The 17,608-nt window shown below is 50.2% G+C and overlaps 1 protein-coding gene across 6 annotated transcripts in view; it reads left to right on the top strand.

Moving 5' to 3' along the window:
* SLC4A3 (solute carrier family 4 member 3) overlaps positions 1–17,608 on the top strand; it is a 34,987-nt gene that overhangs the window by 326 nt on the left and 17,053 nt on the right. For 5 of the 6 annotated variants that reach the window (XM_071747563.1, XM_071747565.1, XM_071747566.1 and 2 more), the window contains exons 2-6: positions 5,178–5,318; positions 6,513–6,669; positions 10,212–10,543; positions 11,000–11,142; positions 11,730–11,941. In XM_071747563.1, the coding sequence (XP_071603664.1) occupies positions 5,265–5,318; positions 6,513–6,669; positions 10,212–10,543; positions 11,000–11,142; positions 11,730–11,941 (898 nt within the window). In that variant the 5' untranslated portion in view covers positions 5,178–5,264. Of the gene's footprint in view, positions 1–49; positions 127–5,177; positions 5,319–6,512; positions 6,670–10,211; positions 10,544–10,999; positions 11,143–11,729; positions 11,942–17,608 lie in introns of those variants that run through there. The other variant, XM_071747564.1, reaches the window with a different exon arrangement.

The following is a 17,608-nucleotide window of genomic DNA, read 5'->3' as shown; positions in this document are numbered from 1 at the left end:
GGGGCCGCAGCGCCGCCCGCCGCCGGCACGGCACGGCACGTGTCGGGCGGAGCGCGGTGGCGGGGCCGGGGCTGGGGCTCTGCGGGGCGGTGGCGGCGGGCGGCTCTCCTTCTCCGGCGGTGCGAGGTACGGGCCGGGCGGGGGCTGCGGGGGGGGCGGGTCCTGGCTCTTGGCCCTCCGCTGCCCCTGGGCTGCAGCAGCCTCCGGGCCCCGGGGACAGGCGTGGCGGGCGCCGCTGCCCCGAGAGCCCGGGCAGCCTACCTGGCCGCCCCCTTCCCCGTGGTCCTATGTGCGGGGCACAGCGAGCATAGGGCTCCCTGGTGCTGCACAGTGCGCGGCACGGCGCGGGTCGTGGTACGGCGCGGTGCATGGTGCATGGCACGGGGCACGGCACGGGGCACGGCATGGGGCATTGCATGGGGCATTGCATAGGGCACGGCATGGGGCATGGCGCAACACGCAGCTCAGTCCCAGGCAAAGCGCTGTGCCCGGTGCTGGATGCTGCACGGCGTGGTGTGGTCCCTCGCTCCGACAAGGTGCATGGTGCAATGTGTCCCTGCCTGTATCCCTTCACTCCCTCAGCTGTACGTGTGTCAGTCAGAGCTGTCATTATGTGCATTGGAGGGGTGTCTCCTTGCCACTGTTTGGTGCTGGTACGCCATTCTGGAGAGGGTTTTGTTCCTGTTTGTCTGTGTCTGTCTGTCTGTTCCATCCCGTCTGGTACCTCTGTGAAGGGAGAGTCACAGAAGGGAACAGGTGCTTCCGAAGTGAATGGCTGTGGTGGTTTATCCAGGCTAGTTCTGTAGGGTACAGGACTCATGGATATTTTAAAGCCTTGTAATATACTTCTGTATTCTTACTTTCAGCATAACCATGTGGCAGCGATCCACAGGTTAAACCCTTCATGCCTGAAAACTTTGTGCGTTTACTGTCTTTTGTGTTGCCTTTTCATTCTGGTGTTCCTCTGTTCCCTGTTCCTCTGCCATGGCAGGAGAGAGGTGGGGGCTGTGCAGCCCACTCCTGTTTCATTTGGCTTTGAGGCTGTGACTGTCACAGCAGCATCTGAATGCTCTGGTGTTGGCAGCAGCACTCCTCTGGCTCCTCTCCTCCATGGACAGGCTCATCAGTATGTCTTCCCAGAAAAATCTTCCCATGCCTCTAATTCCTCTCCTTTTTGAGCTTTTCCTGTCTGTCTATCAGCCAGAGTCTCTTCTCCTCTTCTGCCCCAAACCAGCTTTGTCCCTGTGGCTTTATCCCTATCTTAACATCCACTCGTCTAGACACTCCATGGCTAAATTATTCTCAGCCCGATAGCCAGGGGATTAGGCAGGAGCTGGGGAGATGGATGCAGGGCCTGGTGGCTGCCTTCAAGCAGCTCCTTGCCCACCGAGCTGGGGCAGCCTGCTGAAGTGCTCCTGGCTCATTGTTATTGCAATGGGGCAGCGTGATCCGCTTGCCTCTGCACCTCGAAGATGTGCCAGATGCATTTTTCTCAGCAAAACCTGAAAGCTCCTGTACTGGCACTGTGAAGCAGCCTCTGAGGGTCAAGGGAAGCCCTGCTGGAGTCCCTGTTAGCAACCTGTGGGAGATGCCACAGCTGCCAGCATCTCAGGGGCATGTCTGTTCGCTTTCCTTCAGTAATTGTTTAGCCTCGTGTCCTGGCCCAAACCTAGGTGTTCGGTACAGGGTACAGGGTACAGTGTACCTCACCAGGGTACACTTGGGTGAGCCAGTTCTGTTTACTGATGGGCCTGCAGGGACAGTAGGGAAGTGTGACTGCACACAGGTCAGCAGGCTGTGGATTTTTCTGGCCTGCCTTTGAATCTGGCCTGCTGGCATGATGCTTTTATTACTGAAAATTACTCCTAGCGGGAATGCTGAATCATGTACTGCCGATAATCAGGAGATACAGTAGGGTGAAGGTATCATTCATTCAAGTTTATTGTTTTTTTATTTGTTTTCTTTCCCCTTTTGTCATGTGTTCTTCTTATGGCAGCTCAGGCAGTGATGCCCACAGGCTGGGTGCTTCAGCTCATTAGCAGAATTCTCCCTGATATTCACTTTAAGTTTCCCTTAAATTTTAACCCATTTCTAAGTCTATTTGTTCATGACTGCCTGAAAAAAACCAAAAATCTTCAGTCGTGTTTTACACCCTTGAGATCTTTCCAGATTGCTGGCTTGTCCCCTCCCCATCTTAGTCATCCCATATTGCGCCAGACAAAATTAGCTCCTAACCTTTCCTTATAAATCAATCCCTCTGGCCTACTGGCAATTTTTTGTCGCTCTGCTCAGAACTCCGTCTGTTGTGGGTAATAGAAACTCCAGGCCAAATCCAAGTAGTTGTCCACCCAGCCTTTCTCCTAGAGGTTGCACAGAGTAGGGGGCAAGTGGCCTCTAGTGGCCAGCCATCAATTAATGCTCTGAACAGGAGCACCAGTGCTCCCAGGACATGTGCAGTCCCCTGAAAAGGGTTAGGACAGAAGAATGTGCCATTCGTCCTCATCTGTCTCTTGACCCCGAAGTGACAAACCCCTCTGGCAGCTCTGCCCACACCTCACTGGATCGGGGTGTCCATGTGCAGCATCCCCCTTCCACAGGGTGATGAGTGGATGATTGATGGAAACCCTGTGGGCACCTGACAATCCCTCTGAAATTTCAAAGCAAGTCACAAAGGACTCTTTATTTTACTACTAGTACAATTGTCTTGCTTTTAGCTGCTCATCAGCATCATTAGAGTGACATAATTTCAGCCTGTTTCAGAATATGCTGCTTTGGTGGATAAAGAAAGAAAGTGCTGTATTTTGCCTCCCTTTTAACTTCATTTAGGCAGTCAGGTTGTAGTTTTAAACTCAGTGTAACATCTTGCTAAGCTGGAGTCAGCAGAGTTCATTGCATCCAACAGTTCTCCCAGCTGTGGGTTTCTCTCCTTGAGCCTAGCTCCAGACAAACCTGAGTTTTACCTGAAACAAAAGACATGGTTTCACAACACTGCTGATAGTCAGCAGTATCTTTTGGAGGCCCCACCTTAATGAGACAGAGGTGGAGCTGAGCATTAGTGTTTTCTTTGTTAAATTACCTTTACCTTTTTGCTAGTCTTTAGGGATTCTGTCACTACATCGTTTTACTCCCTGAAGTACTTGCAGCACATTTTTGCAGGCAGTCTGTAGTTGTGGATGTTATGTTTCTTATAAATACCCAATCCTTGCTCTAACAGTCATTATGCCGTGGCCCTGCAGGACTGCAGAGCCTGGTTTCCCCGCCAGTTCTTCCCACTGGAAGTTTCAAATGTGCTGCTGTTTGCTTTCATAGAATGATACCTTCTTGAGTTAAATGCAAAAGGAAATAAAAGACATGTATTACAATTTTCTCCCATTATGTCTCCTACTAAAAACAGCTCAGTCTCTGCTTACAGATGATTTCCAGACCTTTCTCCTTTTTTCTGCGTTCTCTCTTGGAACACTTTTGGTCTATCTTTCTTGGAAAACAGAGTGTGAAGTTGAAGATTACAGCTTAAGATCTACAGAGTGGACTGGGTATTTTCATTCTTTTCTGTCCTTTTCTTTGCCTGGACTCTGTGCTTACTTTTAGGTGTCTCTCTTGGCAGCATATTTCTCATGAGCTGTTCAGGTCTCATTGAGGGACTCAATTACTGAAGACTCCAATAGTGCTTTTGAGGTGTTTCTTCCATTAAGTTTTGCCTTCTTCCCAATGATTATGAGCATGGATCAACACAGCCTTCTTCATCAGTGGTCAGATTAGCTCCTGAAAAACTTGCTTTACAGACAGCATCAGGATTTTTGGTTTGAATAAGCTAATCTGTTTTGTCTACCTGCTCTTCAGGTAGGCAGGGTAAGCAGAAACTGTAGCAGCACCTTTTAGAGATCTTCAGAATAGGAGGAGTGATGAAGTGGCCTTACTGGTGTCACCTTCAGACTATCTTTTTTAGTGTCTTAGTAACTTGTCTTGAACAGTGGCTCATACTAGGTACTTGAGACAGAAGTACTAAACTCCTTACCATAACCTGTCATACTTCTTCCAAAGCTTTCATAGCTGGAAAATAGCTTGTTCTAAAAGATGGGTTTAACTTTCTGTCATAAATATGACAACTTGTTATGTAAAGGGATGCCCAAGCTATCCTATGGCTTTGTATTTCTTCTTCTGTTCAATGACATCACTAAAAAAAATCGTATTTTTTTTAATTTTTAAATTAATTTGTATTCTACCTTTGTAGTTTTAACTAATGTCTCTTTTCTCATGCTGTGAGTTGAGAACACTTTGTTTATCCCTGTGTCCAAAGCACTGTGCATGTGCTTACATCTTCTGTCCTCTGTATGAGATCAGAGGAGTTTTTAGAGGTTGGTATCTTCCCAGTGCCATCTCCGATTCCTCCTGGACTGCAGCCCATGCTGAGCTGAGCCTGCAGCTGTTTCTGTGTTAGTCTCCATCCTACTTCTTGTCAACTGTGGCACCTCATTGCCTTCTTCACTTGCAGCTGCACATTGAGCAGATCACTCCCTCAGGCTGTCCCCAGGGTCTTCTGCATCCCCCAGCCATAGTGGTGCAGACAAGGCGCAGGTCTGCGGTCTGAGGGTTGGCCTCTTTCCTTGTAACATGTCTTGTTTTGTGTGTGGTGTTTGAATGCTGAACTGTTTGTCCTTGTGCCATCTCTCTGGCCTGCACAGATCTCTCTGATGTTCCTTCTGGCCATTTTGGGATCTTCCCTGTTAAAGTTAAGTGGCCCAAGACCACTCTGCTGCCTGCTCCTGGCATGCCCTCCCAGCACCTAACCTCTCCAACATTATTCTTTCCCAGCTGTCAGACACACCCCAGCTTTGCACAGATGTGCCAGTGGAGAGGTGACTGAGCAGGAGGTTTTTCTGTTTCTTGAATAGCCGCTGCCTCAGTCAGCCCCTGCACTCTCCATGCAGCAAATCATTTGGAGGAGAGCAAGGTCTCACCTGCCCTTGAGCTGTCAGAGCTGGTGCTTAGAGCAGCACGGGCTGGGCCATGCTCTCCCCCTTGCTGCAGTGTGCCAGGGGACAGACCTGCCCTAGTGATTCCAGGAAAGGTTCCCTGAGGGCTGGCAAGGTGACTTCTCTGGGTTAGGAGCCAGGGGGGTTAAGAGCAGTGGCCAACCATCTCCCACGACATTCCCTTGTCCTGCCCTCTCTCCACAGGTTATGCCACTCTCCAGGTTTGCTGGGTGCCTGCTGGTGAAAGAGAAGGGTTGATATTTTGCCCAGGCTCTTAGGTCCTGAACCAAAATGGCAGCTGGAGAGTCCCCTCCCGTAGGAGATGTCTTCATCGACCTGCAGCAGGTGAGGTGGGAATCCAGCAGGAGCAGGGCCATCTTTCTTCCCCAGGGTCCATGGTCCTGCCAGGCTGAGTGTGGGACCCGTGCCCTGGCAGACTGCTGCAGTAGGACACACAGCCTATGTTCTCCAGGGACAGGTCTGCACAAAGGCTGCCCACCAGCCCACTGCCACTTTCCATGCAGACAGCAAACAGTGGTCTCCAAAATGCCAGAGGTTGTTCTGTGGGGTCTCTGTGCCTTCGTATGCCCTTGGGTGGGGTAGGCAAGTGGCAGGAGGAGAAGGGAAGCTTGCAATTAGACTCTCCTCATTTAGGCTTGGGATACTGAGATGAGAAGAGAAGCAGTCTCCCCCACAGATACAGAGCTGCTCTCCCATCATCTGGCCTGGCTGTAGTGGAAGCTCAAGCAGCTTTGCTGGGGCACAGCTGGGAACAGCTGGGGGCTACGGGGAGAGGCACAACTCAGCTAAAGCTGCCTTGCTTTATACTATCTTTCCGCCCAGCACAGATTTGTCACAGTTGGGCCTCCTCCTGTTTCCATGGAAACAGGGGAGTCCACAACAGCTCATGCTGGCATTTCAGTGATATTGATGGAAAATTTTACCAGCTGCAGCTGGTGATGGAGTCACCTGGAGATGCTCTTCTTGAACAGTCTTTACCAGTAAAAGGCAGAGAAGCACCCATAACCTGAAACAGGAGGGAAAAGGGCAGAAAAAGGCATGCCTAAGAGGAATGGAGGGCCCTAGGAGTGGAGAGGGAAGGTGGGAAGGCACAGAGTGGTCACTGCCCTAAGCATGGCTCACCAAGGTAGTGATTTTTTTTCCCAGGGGGAAATATAGAGGAAGTCTAAGAAAGGGAGGGATGGCAGACTGGGCAAAGGAAAGCAGGAGTTAGATGTGAGGAGAGAGAAATTCCAGATAAGTAGGAGAGACCAGCACTGACATAGTTGTTTGATACCTGCCACTCATGAGAGATGTGGTGGACTGGTAAGGTATCTCTGCAGACTTTGGCTTGGAGTCTTGGCTGCTGACTCTTGGTTTTAAGCAAGGCTGTGCTTCTAAGTGAGACATCTCTGCCCCAGCCCTGCTGTGTGGAGCCTGATGCTCCTCAGCAAACCCAGCACTGTTTGCTGGGTGGCAGGATCCAGAGGGCTGCAGGGGTCTGCAGTGTTTGATTCTTGTCTGGCGATTTCTGTGCAGGGCAGAGCTCATGCAGAGGAAGCCTCTCCTGGTGTCGAGGACGATGAGGACTTGGATAAGACTTTGTCAATCGAGAGATTTGGGGACCTGATAAGCAAGTCAGCATCAAGCAATCTGGAGAAGCAAAGACGCAGCTACAGTGAGAGAGATTTTGAATGTATGTAGGTTTGAACTGTTTACCCACTTCCACCCTTGCCACCAACCCTCACTCAGCCTCATGTGCTCTGTAGCCTTGTTCTGGAACCCTGTAGATTGTGTTATCCTGCTATTCACTTTCCCCTTGCACAGTGTTCCCAAAGTGTTACGTATACCCAGTTTAGCACCAGTGCCCACAGCCTCATCCCAGTCTGTTCCCTGTTTTCTCCATCCCTGCAGGAATAGCGACTGCCCTGCCCATGTAGCAGCATAGCTCAGCTTGGGGTGTTTGCTTGTCTCCTCACCCAGTGTTGGGGGCCTCTGCAGCCACTTCCCCTGTATTGAAATTTCCAGTTCAAAACTGGTTTTCTTCCATATGGCTGCAAAGAAACATCCAAATATGGCCAGAAGCCAGGCTGTCCTCCCCAATCTGAAAGCAGATGGCTCCAGTCAGACATGCCTGTTGTTTTTCTAAATAGCAGCCACAAAACTATCATGCTTATCTGCTCAAAGAAAGGACTGCAAAATAAAAATGGTGTGTGAATTTAAAACAGCTATCACTGTCTCACCTGAACTCCTCCGATCAGCATATTTATTCCTTCAAATGCCCTTCCTTGATGAAGGCAGCCAGCCTTACCAAACTCACTTTGGCTGTAGAATGAGAATGTGCCCAGAAGAAAGATCATAGGCTATCACCTGGTGTAGGTGTGTTGCATCAGTTTGCAGTCATAGCAGTGAAAGGCAGGAGGAGGTGCCTGGCCAGCAGTCTGCTTCTGTGGTGGACAAGTAGCAATGGCTGGGAGAGCACCAGGCCTGCTTGAGTTCAAGAAGTGTTCAGATCCTGGGCATACCCTACAAAAGGACAGGAGTTGGACTTGATGATCTTGATGGGTCCCTTCCAACTTAGCATATTCTATAAGTATTCCACTGTTTGGCTCTCTGTGATCAGATACTGCTTATTTTCCAGCTTAGCTTTGGTGGGATAAAACCTCAGGAACATTATGTGTCAAGTACATCACCAGGCTGTTTTCTGCTTGGCCACTCATTCCCAATGACTGTTGTAAAAGTTTGCTGGTAAAAGTTTATTATTGTGCTGCACTCCAGCTGCTACTTCCTGCTTGTGTGATTTCTCTACAGAGGCTCAATTCAAATAACACTTTCCACCTGAGCACACATGGCTGCAAGGTGCTAATAGCTTTGCTGTGGGTTGAATACCTGTCCTGTGCTGGTAGGACTTACTGCTCAGAAGTTTTGCCTATGTGCACAGGTGTGTGGGTTGGCTTGAAGGACATGGATAATCTGCTTTAGCATGCATGGCAGAAGCTTCTTTGAAAAATTCACCAGAGATTTGTACTGTTTGATGTATTTTTTGTCTTCTAAATAGGAGAGTCTTTTTTTTTTTTTTTGTCAGAATCAAGCTTGTTTTCCTCTGAGCTCCTAATGTATCCCTGTTATGTTGGACTGTATCAACCCTGGTTATCAGAAGCTTTATACAGTTTGTATTCATAAAGCTGGAGGATGTGTTTAGGTCATTATACTTTGAAAGATAACATGAGCCCATGGAGGTGAATGCTCTCTGGGTTTAGAAATGTTTCCTGTCCCATTCAAAGCCAGGAATTCCCAGTATGTAGGCTCTTCCTTCTGGACTCCCTATCCAAATTACTTTTTTCATGTCTTTTGTATCAAGTTCACTGAGAGGTGTAATCAAATGTCTAGGGCACTGGTTTGGCAAAAACTTTCCATACAGATAGGCAGAGCAAGGAAGGGAGCAGTGAAGGAGGGCAAGGGCTGGGCACACAGGAGTTGCAGGAAGATAGGGAGGAAGAAGAGAGAAGCATGAAGCCTTTTGTGTTTGGGAGCAGTATGTTTTTCCCACCTCCTCTCTGTGGAGACATGGTCAGTTGACATGAGAAGGGCTGAGTGCAAGGCAGAAGATCAACCACTTTTCACCACTGCTCTTCCCTGCAGCCCAAGGCTTTTGTTTCCTTCTGATCCAAAATGCAGATGTTTCTGTCTTGGGCTGTGTGAGCAAGGTGAAAGAGAAAGATGTGCTGTGTCCTCACCAGCAGCTTCATACCATAGAAGGAGCAATGTGGGTACAGTTGGGATCTTCCTTGCTTCTTCTTATGTTAAAAACTCATGCCTGAGCTATCCATGGCATGCAGAGCAGTGCTACAGAAACACAGCAGAATGACAGGAGGGTCTATCTGCCTAAACCTGCACGTGAAATAAGGTACATAACTAATTAATCCAAAGAAAAGAAAAACAGGGGGAGAAAAGTGTTCATAAAGAGCCCAAACTCTTTCCAATTTGCAGCTGTCTAACCATTCTGAATCTCCTCTCATCTTGCCACAAACCTCTCCTGCTTAACCAGTGGTGTGTGTGAAATATCCCTGCTGTTCCCAAGGGGGGAAACAAGGGAGAAAAGACTTGAGAAACCAAAGGAAAGGAAACATGACAGCAGAACAATGAACCTGCCTGGCTCTCCCAGGGAGATAGTTACAGCTTCCATTGAAAATGTCCTTTGAAGGTGGTTTTCACTATAAACAGGTTTTGCTGCCATGTCACAGGAAAGCTGGGAAGGAACCAAATCAAAACAGACTGGAAACGGTTCCTCAGGAAGAGCTGCTGAGCGAAGCCCCCTTGCAAAGTGGCTGGTGCCCCCATGGTTTCAGCTGGTCCGGGTGTAGCCCCAGGATCTACACATCCTGCAGGCTGTTCTATGGAAGCCTTTGTGCCGGCAGACAGCCCTGGCAGCAGTGGCTTTCATCTCTCTCATGGGGAGATGCTGAGCTTGCCCTGTTCTCTGCCTGGTGCATTATCATTGTTTTTGAGTGAAGTCTCAGAAATACCATTAATTTCTTCTCACTCTGTAATTCCCATGACACCCAGGTCAAGCTTGTATGAATTTCTCTTTGTAGATTAGTTTAAAGAAAAGTCCTTCTGCCCTGTTTTTTACCCTGGTTTTTAAAAGACAGCCTCTTAATTGAACCTGCACTTCAGAGCCCAGTAGATACAAGCCCTCACAATAGCTGGGATGCTGACTTAGTTTGCATTTGCACTAAGAGACTTGGTGTGTCGTTCCTGGGGAAGCACAGGAGGAACTTTCTGTCGAAGCCTGGGGGATAAATAAGGCTCAGCTATTTAACTCAAGGAGTACTAGCAGGAAAGAAATATTTGTAAAGGGCTCAAGTCGTGCTTGTCTGAGAATGAGAGAAACATTTCTTCATGTTTAGGAAAAGGATGGATCCTCTGGCAGGCCACTGCAGCTTTGCTTAGCCACGCAAATGGCTTGCAGGAGCACTGGGAGAGGAGACCTGACTTCCTCAGGGCAGTGGATCTATACTGGGGTGATTTGGCACTGAATTGGAGCTGCCTTTCCAGCCATCCCAGGCTGGACATAGCCTGTCACATCACTGCAAGAGCTTTGCTATGTCCCTGTGGGCTGGTGGCTCTCCTTGCCCTTCCTGGCCCTTGATCTCCAAACCATGCTGTTTCCTGGAGGGGCGCCTGGCAGGTTCCTCCCAGCCTCTTCCTGCCCCTGACTCTCTTTTTCTCTCTCAGTCCACCGCCAAACCTCGCACCACATCCATCATCCCCTTTCCACTCACCTCCCTTCTGCCCTCAAGTTCCAAAAGAGGCCCCCCCGTGCCAGCAGGAGGAAAAAAAGGAGGAGGAAAAAGAAGAAAACCTCTGTACCCCCTTCAGAAGTCACCCCAACCATCCAGGAAGAGGACGAGGAGGGGGAAGAAGAGGAGGAAGAAGAGGAAGAAGAAGAGGAAGAAGGAGAATCTGAGGCAGAGGAGGCCCAGGGGAAAGAGATTTCTGCAGAGTCTGAGGGTGAAGCTCGTGGGAAGGGTACATCCCCCAAGCTGGAGCCCCCAAGCAAACCAAAGGCAAGCATAGGGCATCTTATCTGCATGGGGCTTGAAGACTGGGGGGAAGTGGAGGGAGTATCAATGCCAGGAGGGTGCCAGGGTGCACGGTCAAGGGAATGTGCTTCTCAATGAGAAGAGGCTGTTGCTGTGCAATGTTGTGGGAAGAATGGTTTTGTCCTTGCCTAGTGGAGACTGATACTGGAGGATGGTGATAAATAAGCCATTACTTTGGGTAGATGCTGGGGACAGTGTCCATGACCATTTTCTGGGTGTAAGACCCATGGGGAAAGACAAATGTGGCTGTTCATAGGGTGTGTGGGGCTCAATATGTTCAGTCCCAGGGTACAGGGCATATAGGAGAAGCTGTTGTGGCCCCTTCTAGGAGGTGGGGACATGAGGAAAATCAGTGTGCCAGGGACTGGGGTGAAGGACTGCCTTCCCCAGCTCTTGCTGTCAGGACTGTCATCTCTGCAGTTCACCATCGGCAGTGATGAGGAGGAGCCTGGCAGCACTCTGCCTCCTGTGCAGTTCCATGTGGAAGAGGAGTGTGGCATCCTGTCCCCTGTGCCCCGCTTCACTGACCTGCTGCAGGACAAGGACCCTGCCTCCCTCTGCAGGTATGCGGGTGGTGCTGAGCTGCCTGGCGCTCTCCTGGGCTCATGGTCCCACACAGGCCCTGTCCCCAGGAAAAGCATCTGTGCCCAGCCTGAACTTGCCTGCTGAGCCAGAGGAGACATGAGGCCCAGAGGGAGAGTGGCTGTAAGCAACATGGCTGCTCTCTGGTAGGATGGTCACTCCCCAGGACTCCTGTGAGTCTGGGTCTGTGGGATCCCCAGGATGCAGGTTTGAGGCACTTGGCTGCACACCTGGAATTCCCTTCCTCCCAGCTAACTTATGTGGTCCTGCTGACCTGCAGGCTGGGAAGCCCCAGGAGGCTTGGCTGAGTCAGGGGTCCATGAGGACTCAGAGTCCAGTGACTCAGAGTTAGGTCCCCGACACTGACCACAAGCTGATCCCACTCTACCATGGGGTAGAGGAAGAGCAGCAGGGGCAACCTTTAGGTTTTGGGGTAGGTGACTCCTGACTCTGCTCCTTCTCAAGTACTTGTTGGTCAGGGCTGGGCTGAGGGACCTCACCCCCTGTGGGGCCAGTGCCCATCCTCATCTACCTCGTTTGCTACCATCCATCTCTTTTGTTCCTACAGCCTCCCTGGGCCTCGGGAACGTCTGTCTCGCGGGTGGGAGAAGCGCAAGCCCTGGGGCCAGGTGGCAAGTGGACAGCGTGTTACCTATGACTTGAAGGAGAGGATGTGCATTGGCAGCATGACCACACTGGAGAGTGCAGCGTACCAGCGTGTCCCCACAGATGAGGCTGAGGCCCAGATGCTGGCGTCTGCTGACTTGGATGGCATGAAAAGTGAGGCTTTGTGACACTGCTTATGTTACTAGTGTGTATGTCCCTTGATTCCCCTTTCTTTGCCCTCTTCCCTAGCAGCTCCAGGCATGGTCTTCAGCCTGCCACAGGACCTGATCCTCACCTCCTTGTCCCCCAGCCTCTGTTTTCCAGCCCTGTCTCCTATCCATTAGCTGTGCAGTGTCCATGGCGCTGGTCCCTGATTCCACACCCACCCCATAGATGCTTGCTCATCCACCTGTCCCACTGCTCTCTGCATTTCCCCGAGACCCAGCTCTCTCCTTTCCTGACACACTTTCCCAGCAATTAGCCCTCACTGTGACATGCCAGCTCAGGCATTGCAGAAAAGCGGAGGTGAGGAGCCTCTCCTCTCTGCTCTGCTGGCGGAGAGGCAGCTGCCCCCTCCAGAGCACCTCTGAGGGGGACCGCCCGTGTGCGTGGCGCAAGGGCAGAGACGTCATGGAAATGCACGCTCCGGGCCTGAGGACATGGAGAATTCAATAGGTTGCTCTGCAGGCTGGAGAGGGAGGGAGAGACCAGAGGGGAGTGAGGGAGCAAAGCGGTGCTGCACACACAGCCTGGCTGTCCCCAGGCCACGGGCACTGTGTCTCTGGGCAGCCGGCACGAGATCCTGCGGCAGAGTGAGGATCCTGCTCCTGAGGAGCTGGGGGGGCAGCCCCCCACGGAAGCATCCCCAGGTGGAGCCAGCTTTTCCAGGACCTCATCAGTCCCCAGGGGCTGCTGCAGCCGGCACCTTCATGCCCCATGAGGAGGAGAGAGAGGAGCTGGGGCTGGTCCCAGGGCTGCAGTGAAGCCCCCCAGGGGCAGCTTGTTTTCTGTGCATCAGCCTGGCTACTGCAGCCCCTCTGAAGGTGAGTGGCTCATGGCACCTGACCCCTGACCTTCTCAAGGACAAAATGACAACCCTTCAAGAGAGAGAGGAGGCAGCGAAGGAATCAGAAGGGGGCAGCAGCCCGGAGGTTGCAATAGGCACCTGCATTCGCAACTCGCTCGGCTATGAAGACTTTGAGTTTGCCTTCAATTTTGAAGACTATGATTTATGGGAGGCCATCAGAAACCATCTGGGCTACCCAGGCGGGGAGCCCACCTGTAAGTACCAGAGCAGTACTGTAAGTGACCCCATGGTTGCATAGAACATAGCCCCCAGCTAAGTGTGTATCCCTCACGCTGTGTTTGTTGTCTGCACTCTGTGTCAGGTTGCTCTTCTGGCTTAGTGGAGGCACTGTCCGCCCCACCATGTGTCTGGGGGCACCACTGGATCTGTCTGGTGTCTGTCTGTCTGTCTGAGAGGTCTCTGTACAAATCGGTGTTATAGTCTTGAGGTGTTTCCCTGTGTGTGTCTCACTTGAGCAGTTCTGGAGGCAGCTGCATCTTGCTGTTTGTGCTTATCAGGATAAGCATTCTCATGCCACAGCCAGAGAAAAAGCAGCTGTGCTGAGGGGTGTATAAAAGCAGAGACATTTTCCTTTACATCTGTGGCACAAGGTGACAGTGTGCTGCTGGTCTGTTTGCTGGAATTTGAACCAAGTTGTGGGTCTGGCAGCAGCAGTGGGTATCAGGTTCTCAGCTCTGCACCATAGCCTTGTGCCTGGAGGGAAAAATAACCTAGTCCCTGTGTCTGCAGGCTTGAGGACAGCTGTGAAACTAGCTAATGGCAGGCTGGCCAAGGTGCTTAGTAGAGGGAAAAAAAGAAAGAATGTGGGAGTGGAAAAAGCAGGGAAGTAGAGAATAGGAATTCTGAGAGCAAAGATAATCTTTCTGTTCTCCTCATCTGTTTCTGTACCTGTGCATCTCTTGAGCTGGGTCCCTGGGCTGACCTGGGGACTGCACAGAAACCAGACCCTTGCTCTCATCTCACACAAGTGGCAGGTGGTGGTAACCCACAGTTAAAAGGTGGCTTTCATTGTCACTTTGGGAGTGACACTTCATATCCATAGCTTTGTGACCACTGCCCAGATATCCTCATCTAGATCATGGTCTCATTTTCTAAGGGATTTTAGCAGTGCACACAGGAGAATGATGTGGCCTCAGAACTAGGCTGCTTACCAGCTTTGCATGCAGGAGTGGTGAGGCAGAGTGCTTGCATCAGGGTCTCAGGATGCTTTGGTTCAGTTTCTGGCTCTGCTAGAGCCTCTGTGGCTGATCTCAGGCAAAACAATGTCCCCTGCCTCCAGTCCCACAATCATGTTCTCTTTCTCAGCTCATCCATCTTTACAAGCCTTTAGGGAAGAAGAGCTTGTTTATGTGCTTCTGCAGAGACCAGAAAGTAGGGATTTGCTTCTGGCTGTGTCTGCTACTTTTTCCTGTAAATTTATATTATAATAGCAGCAAAGTTTAAAACAGAAACCTGGAACAAATTGGCTCTATCAACTGTCCCGAGGTGAGCAAACTGTACATTAAAAGTGAGAAATTGTCCCAGATTCACCCAGGAAAAGATAGTTTTCTGTAAGGTAGAAGAGGCAGATCACTTTTGTGTGGTGTGATATGCATCATTGGTAAAGAAGGGAAATTTGGCTTGCTAGCAGTTAATGACAATTCATTGCTACGGCTAATAGTACAGGTGCTTGAAATAGGATGTATGGTACAGTTAGCTCTTAAATATTTCTGCACAATTAATCCAGACAGTGGGTTAATCCTGCAGACAGATATGATGGAGACAGAGGTGGCATAGACACCAGAGTCTGCTAAGTCAGACATCCAGCATGTGCCACTTGCTCATTTTACTCTATGGTAGTACCTCTTCCAGGACCAACTTGGATCCAGGGGAAATCAATAGCTTTTGAGCAGAGCAGAGTTCTTGTTGGACCCAAGCTGGTCTCCTTGCTCTCCTTTTTGTTTTCAGAGCATAGAGAGTGCTGTGCAGGGACATTTGGATGGCAGCAGGGATGACTTGGGGTCCAACTGTCCCTGTCACATTGAACTCAGCAGGAGCCAGGAGAGACTTGGGTTCTGGGCAGGGCAGGACAGTAGCTTTTTTCTGAAGCCAGCATAGGTTTGTGACTTATGGTATAGTTCATTTGTTTTGTCTAATTTGTTTTGTCTAATTTGAAATACTCTGAGAGGTAGGGTTTCAATCTTCTTTTTTTTTCTTGCTATAACTTAACCACTGGGATAAATGGAAAGTGTGCACCATCCCCACAATGCCAAGCTAGCAAGTTGTTTTCTAGTATTAGTACAACTACTACAATGCTTCTACCTGGGCTTCCTGCTTCTGGACAGAGGGCAATGAAAGGGGACAAGCAGGAGCTAAGACGAGAATTGGAGGCAGCTGCATGATGAGTTGGGCTGACTACTACAGGCACTTTGGGGGAAGACTTATTTGTCATCTTCAGATTTAAGCTGGAAGAAAAGGAACTCGATCATCGCAAGAAATCTGACTGATGGAAGCCAGTGATCTGGAGGAGACTTTCAGAGATACTGTGTGGGAGGGTGACATACCAGTTTGTTTTATTGGAGCCATCATAGGCATCTTGCTTTGTCCTCAGACATTGTCACTGTCTCAGGCTCTGCTCTTGGGTAGCACCAGAAAGGAGATATAGCAAGAGCTGTCCTTGGCTGCTTCATCTCACCCTGGAGAGTTTAGCTTCAAGCAAGGAGAACAGAGTGCCCTGGGCACTTCACCCTTTGGTCTCAGTTCAAGATTCTGTCCTGAGTAAGGACCCCAGACATTAGTGGTCACTTGAGCTTGATTTGGAGGAAGCACCGATCTGATGGGACACAGAAAGGCTCTTTGTAGAGCAATCTGAAGCACAGACAGATGGAGTCTGCATGAAGCTCCCAAAAGCCAGGCCTTTTCCAAAATTAAGCACATGTGTCCACCTTGCTGCTATGAGTTGTCTCCCCCAGCTGGCATCTCAGTGGCCACAAGCACTGCCAAGGGAAAGCAGAAAAATGGATTGCTCCTTTCTCCTATGGGGCTCTGGAGGTGGGCTTTCACCAACTTGCTCTGAACCTGCAGCACTCCAGCTCCCAGCCCTGTCAGCAAGTGTGGGAGTCACTGGAGATGCTGGCAGGAAAAATGGCTCCTTTTGTAACCATCCTCCAGCCATTTAGTGGCTGAGGCCAACACCTGTGTGTGGTTTCTAAGGCTGTTGCTGAAAAGCATTGTGTGGCAGGTTGGCATTGCCATGTGGAGGCTTGCTGTGCCTTCATAAGTGCTTTGCCTTGCTGGGCAGAGCATCCTCTCTCCCTGTTCTTCTAGGGACATGGTGAGAATGAGTCCCAGGATGCATGGGAGAATCAGAAGCTGCAGGGGTTGGAGGAAAGGTGCCAGAAATCAAGGTCTTGTGCCTGGTGACCTGTTTGTTAAGGCACACATCCACACCAAGTGCCATGAAGTGGGTCCTGTGCATGCAGGAATTGAGAAATCTATGCAGAAGTCCAAGGAAGCCCAACACTCATGGCAGTGGGCAGTTATTGGCTGCTATTGACATTGCAGTGCAGTAAATGGAGCAGGGAGGAGTCCAGCCATCATCAGGGCAGCCAGTGGAGGAAAATACCCTGAGGGTCGGTATTGATTAATTTATATTTAATTTAGCAACCCAGATTTCCAAGGAGCAAGGCCATGGTATGCCTGGCCTCTTGCTGGGCTGTCTCTTTCTATGCCAGAGAGGTACAGAGATTTTCCTGCAACAAAGACACCACCTGGCTATCAAACCCAGTGCTTTTTACTACCTCTCATGCCTGCATGTCTTGAAACTAAGTGTAGAAAGCTATGTGGAGACCGAACATTTATCCCAGTCAATGGAGAGCTGCCCTTAATCTCCCACAGAGAAGACCTTGTCTTTGCCTTTACAGTCAGGGCCAACAAACCTCAATGGACTCAATGGACTGAAACTAAGCAAAACCCCTGACTTCATGACCTGGGAGAGCCTGTCTTTCCTGGAGCTGGGCTTTGAGGCTTTTCCCTTCCCCAAGGGCTGTCTGTGCTGAGGAAGATATATTTGCTGTCTCTGGGAAGTGGCCGGGGAAACATGGGCTGTTGCCCATGTGCTGTTTCTCTGACACTGCAAAAGGGACTGGCAGGGTTGTGGCCAGGTTTTGGTGGGTGCTGGCACCGATAGATTGGTGATGGGTCGGTCTGTAATGCAGCTTCAACAGCCTCTCTGGATGCTTGAGGAGGCTTTGATTCAGCCAGCCATACTCTGTAATACTGACCTTCCAGAGGGCTTTACAGCAGCACCGCAGGTCATCTAGAAACAGCTATAGCTGGAGTTAACTGCCCATCCTTCATGGGCTCAGTGTGTCCTCTTATCCTACAGTCTCACTGCACAATTAAATAAAATAATCATTGATATTTCTATGTGTCTCCCAGACCAGGAGTTAAATATCTTTCCCCTTTCCTGCCCTTTATTCTGAGGACGAGGATTTCCTCCAGTGGGAGCAATAAACCCCAGCCAGTTCCCCGCCTGTGCTGCCTGGGTGCAGAGCTGCACAGACAATGCTTCAAGTTGCTTTTTGTTGAGGTAGTATGGGAAGGGTTCATGCACCACTTACACAGGTACCATGAATAAAAGCTTTTGCTGTGATGCCAAAGTGTATGCACAGCCTGGGAGGAAGCCTTTTTCTTGAAGGAATTAGCTGTCAGATGTCTAGAAGGATGCAAAGTAGGCAGATGAGACAGGAGGGATCTTCAAAGGTCTGGAGGAT

Source organism: Heliangelus exortis, chromosome 6, assembly GCF_036169615.1.
Source record: "Heliangelus exortis chromosome 6, bHelExo1.hap1, whole genome shotgun sequence".
Taxonomy (NCBI): Eukaryota; Metazoa; Chordata; class Aves; order Apodiformes; family Trochilidae; genus Heliangelus; species Heliangelus exortis.
This window is presented reverse-complemented; position numbering and strand designations above follow the sequence as displayed.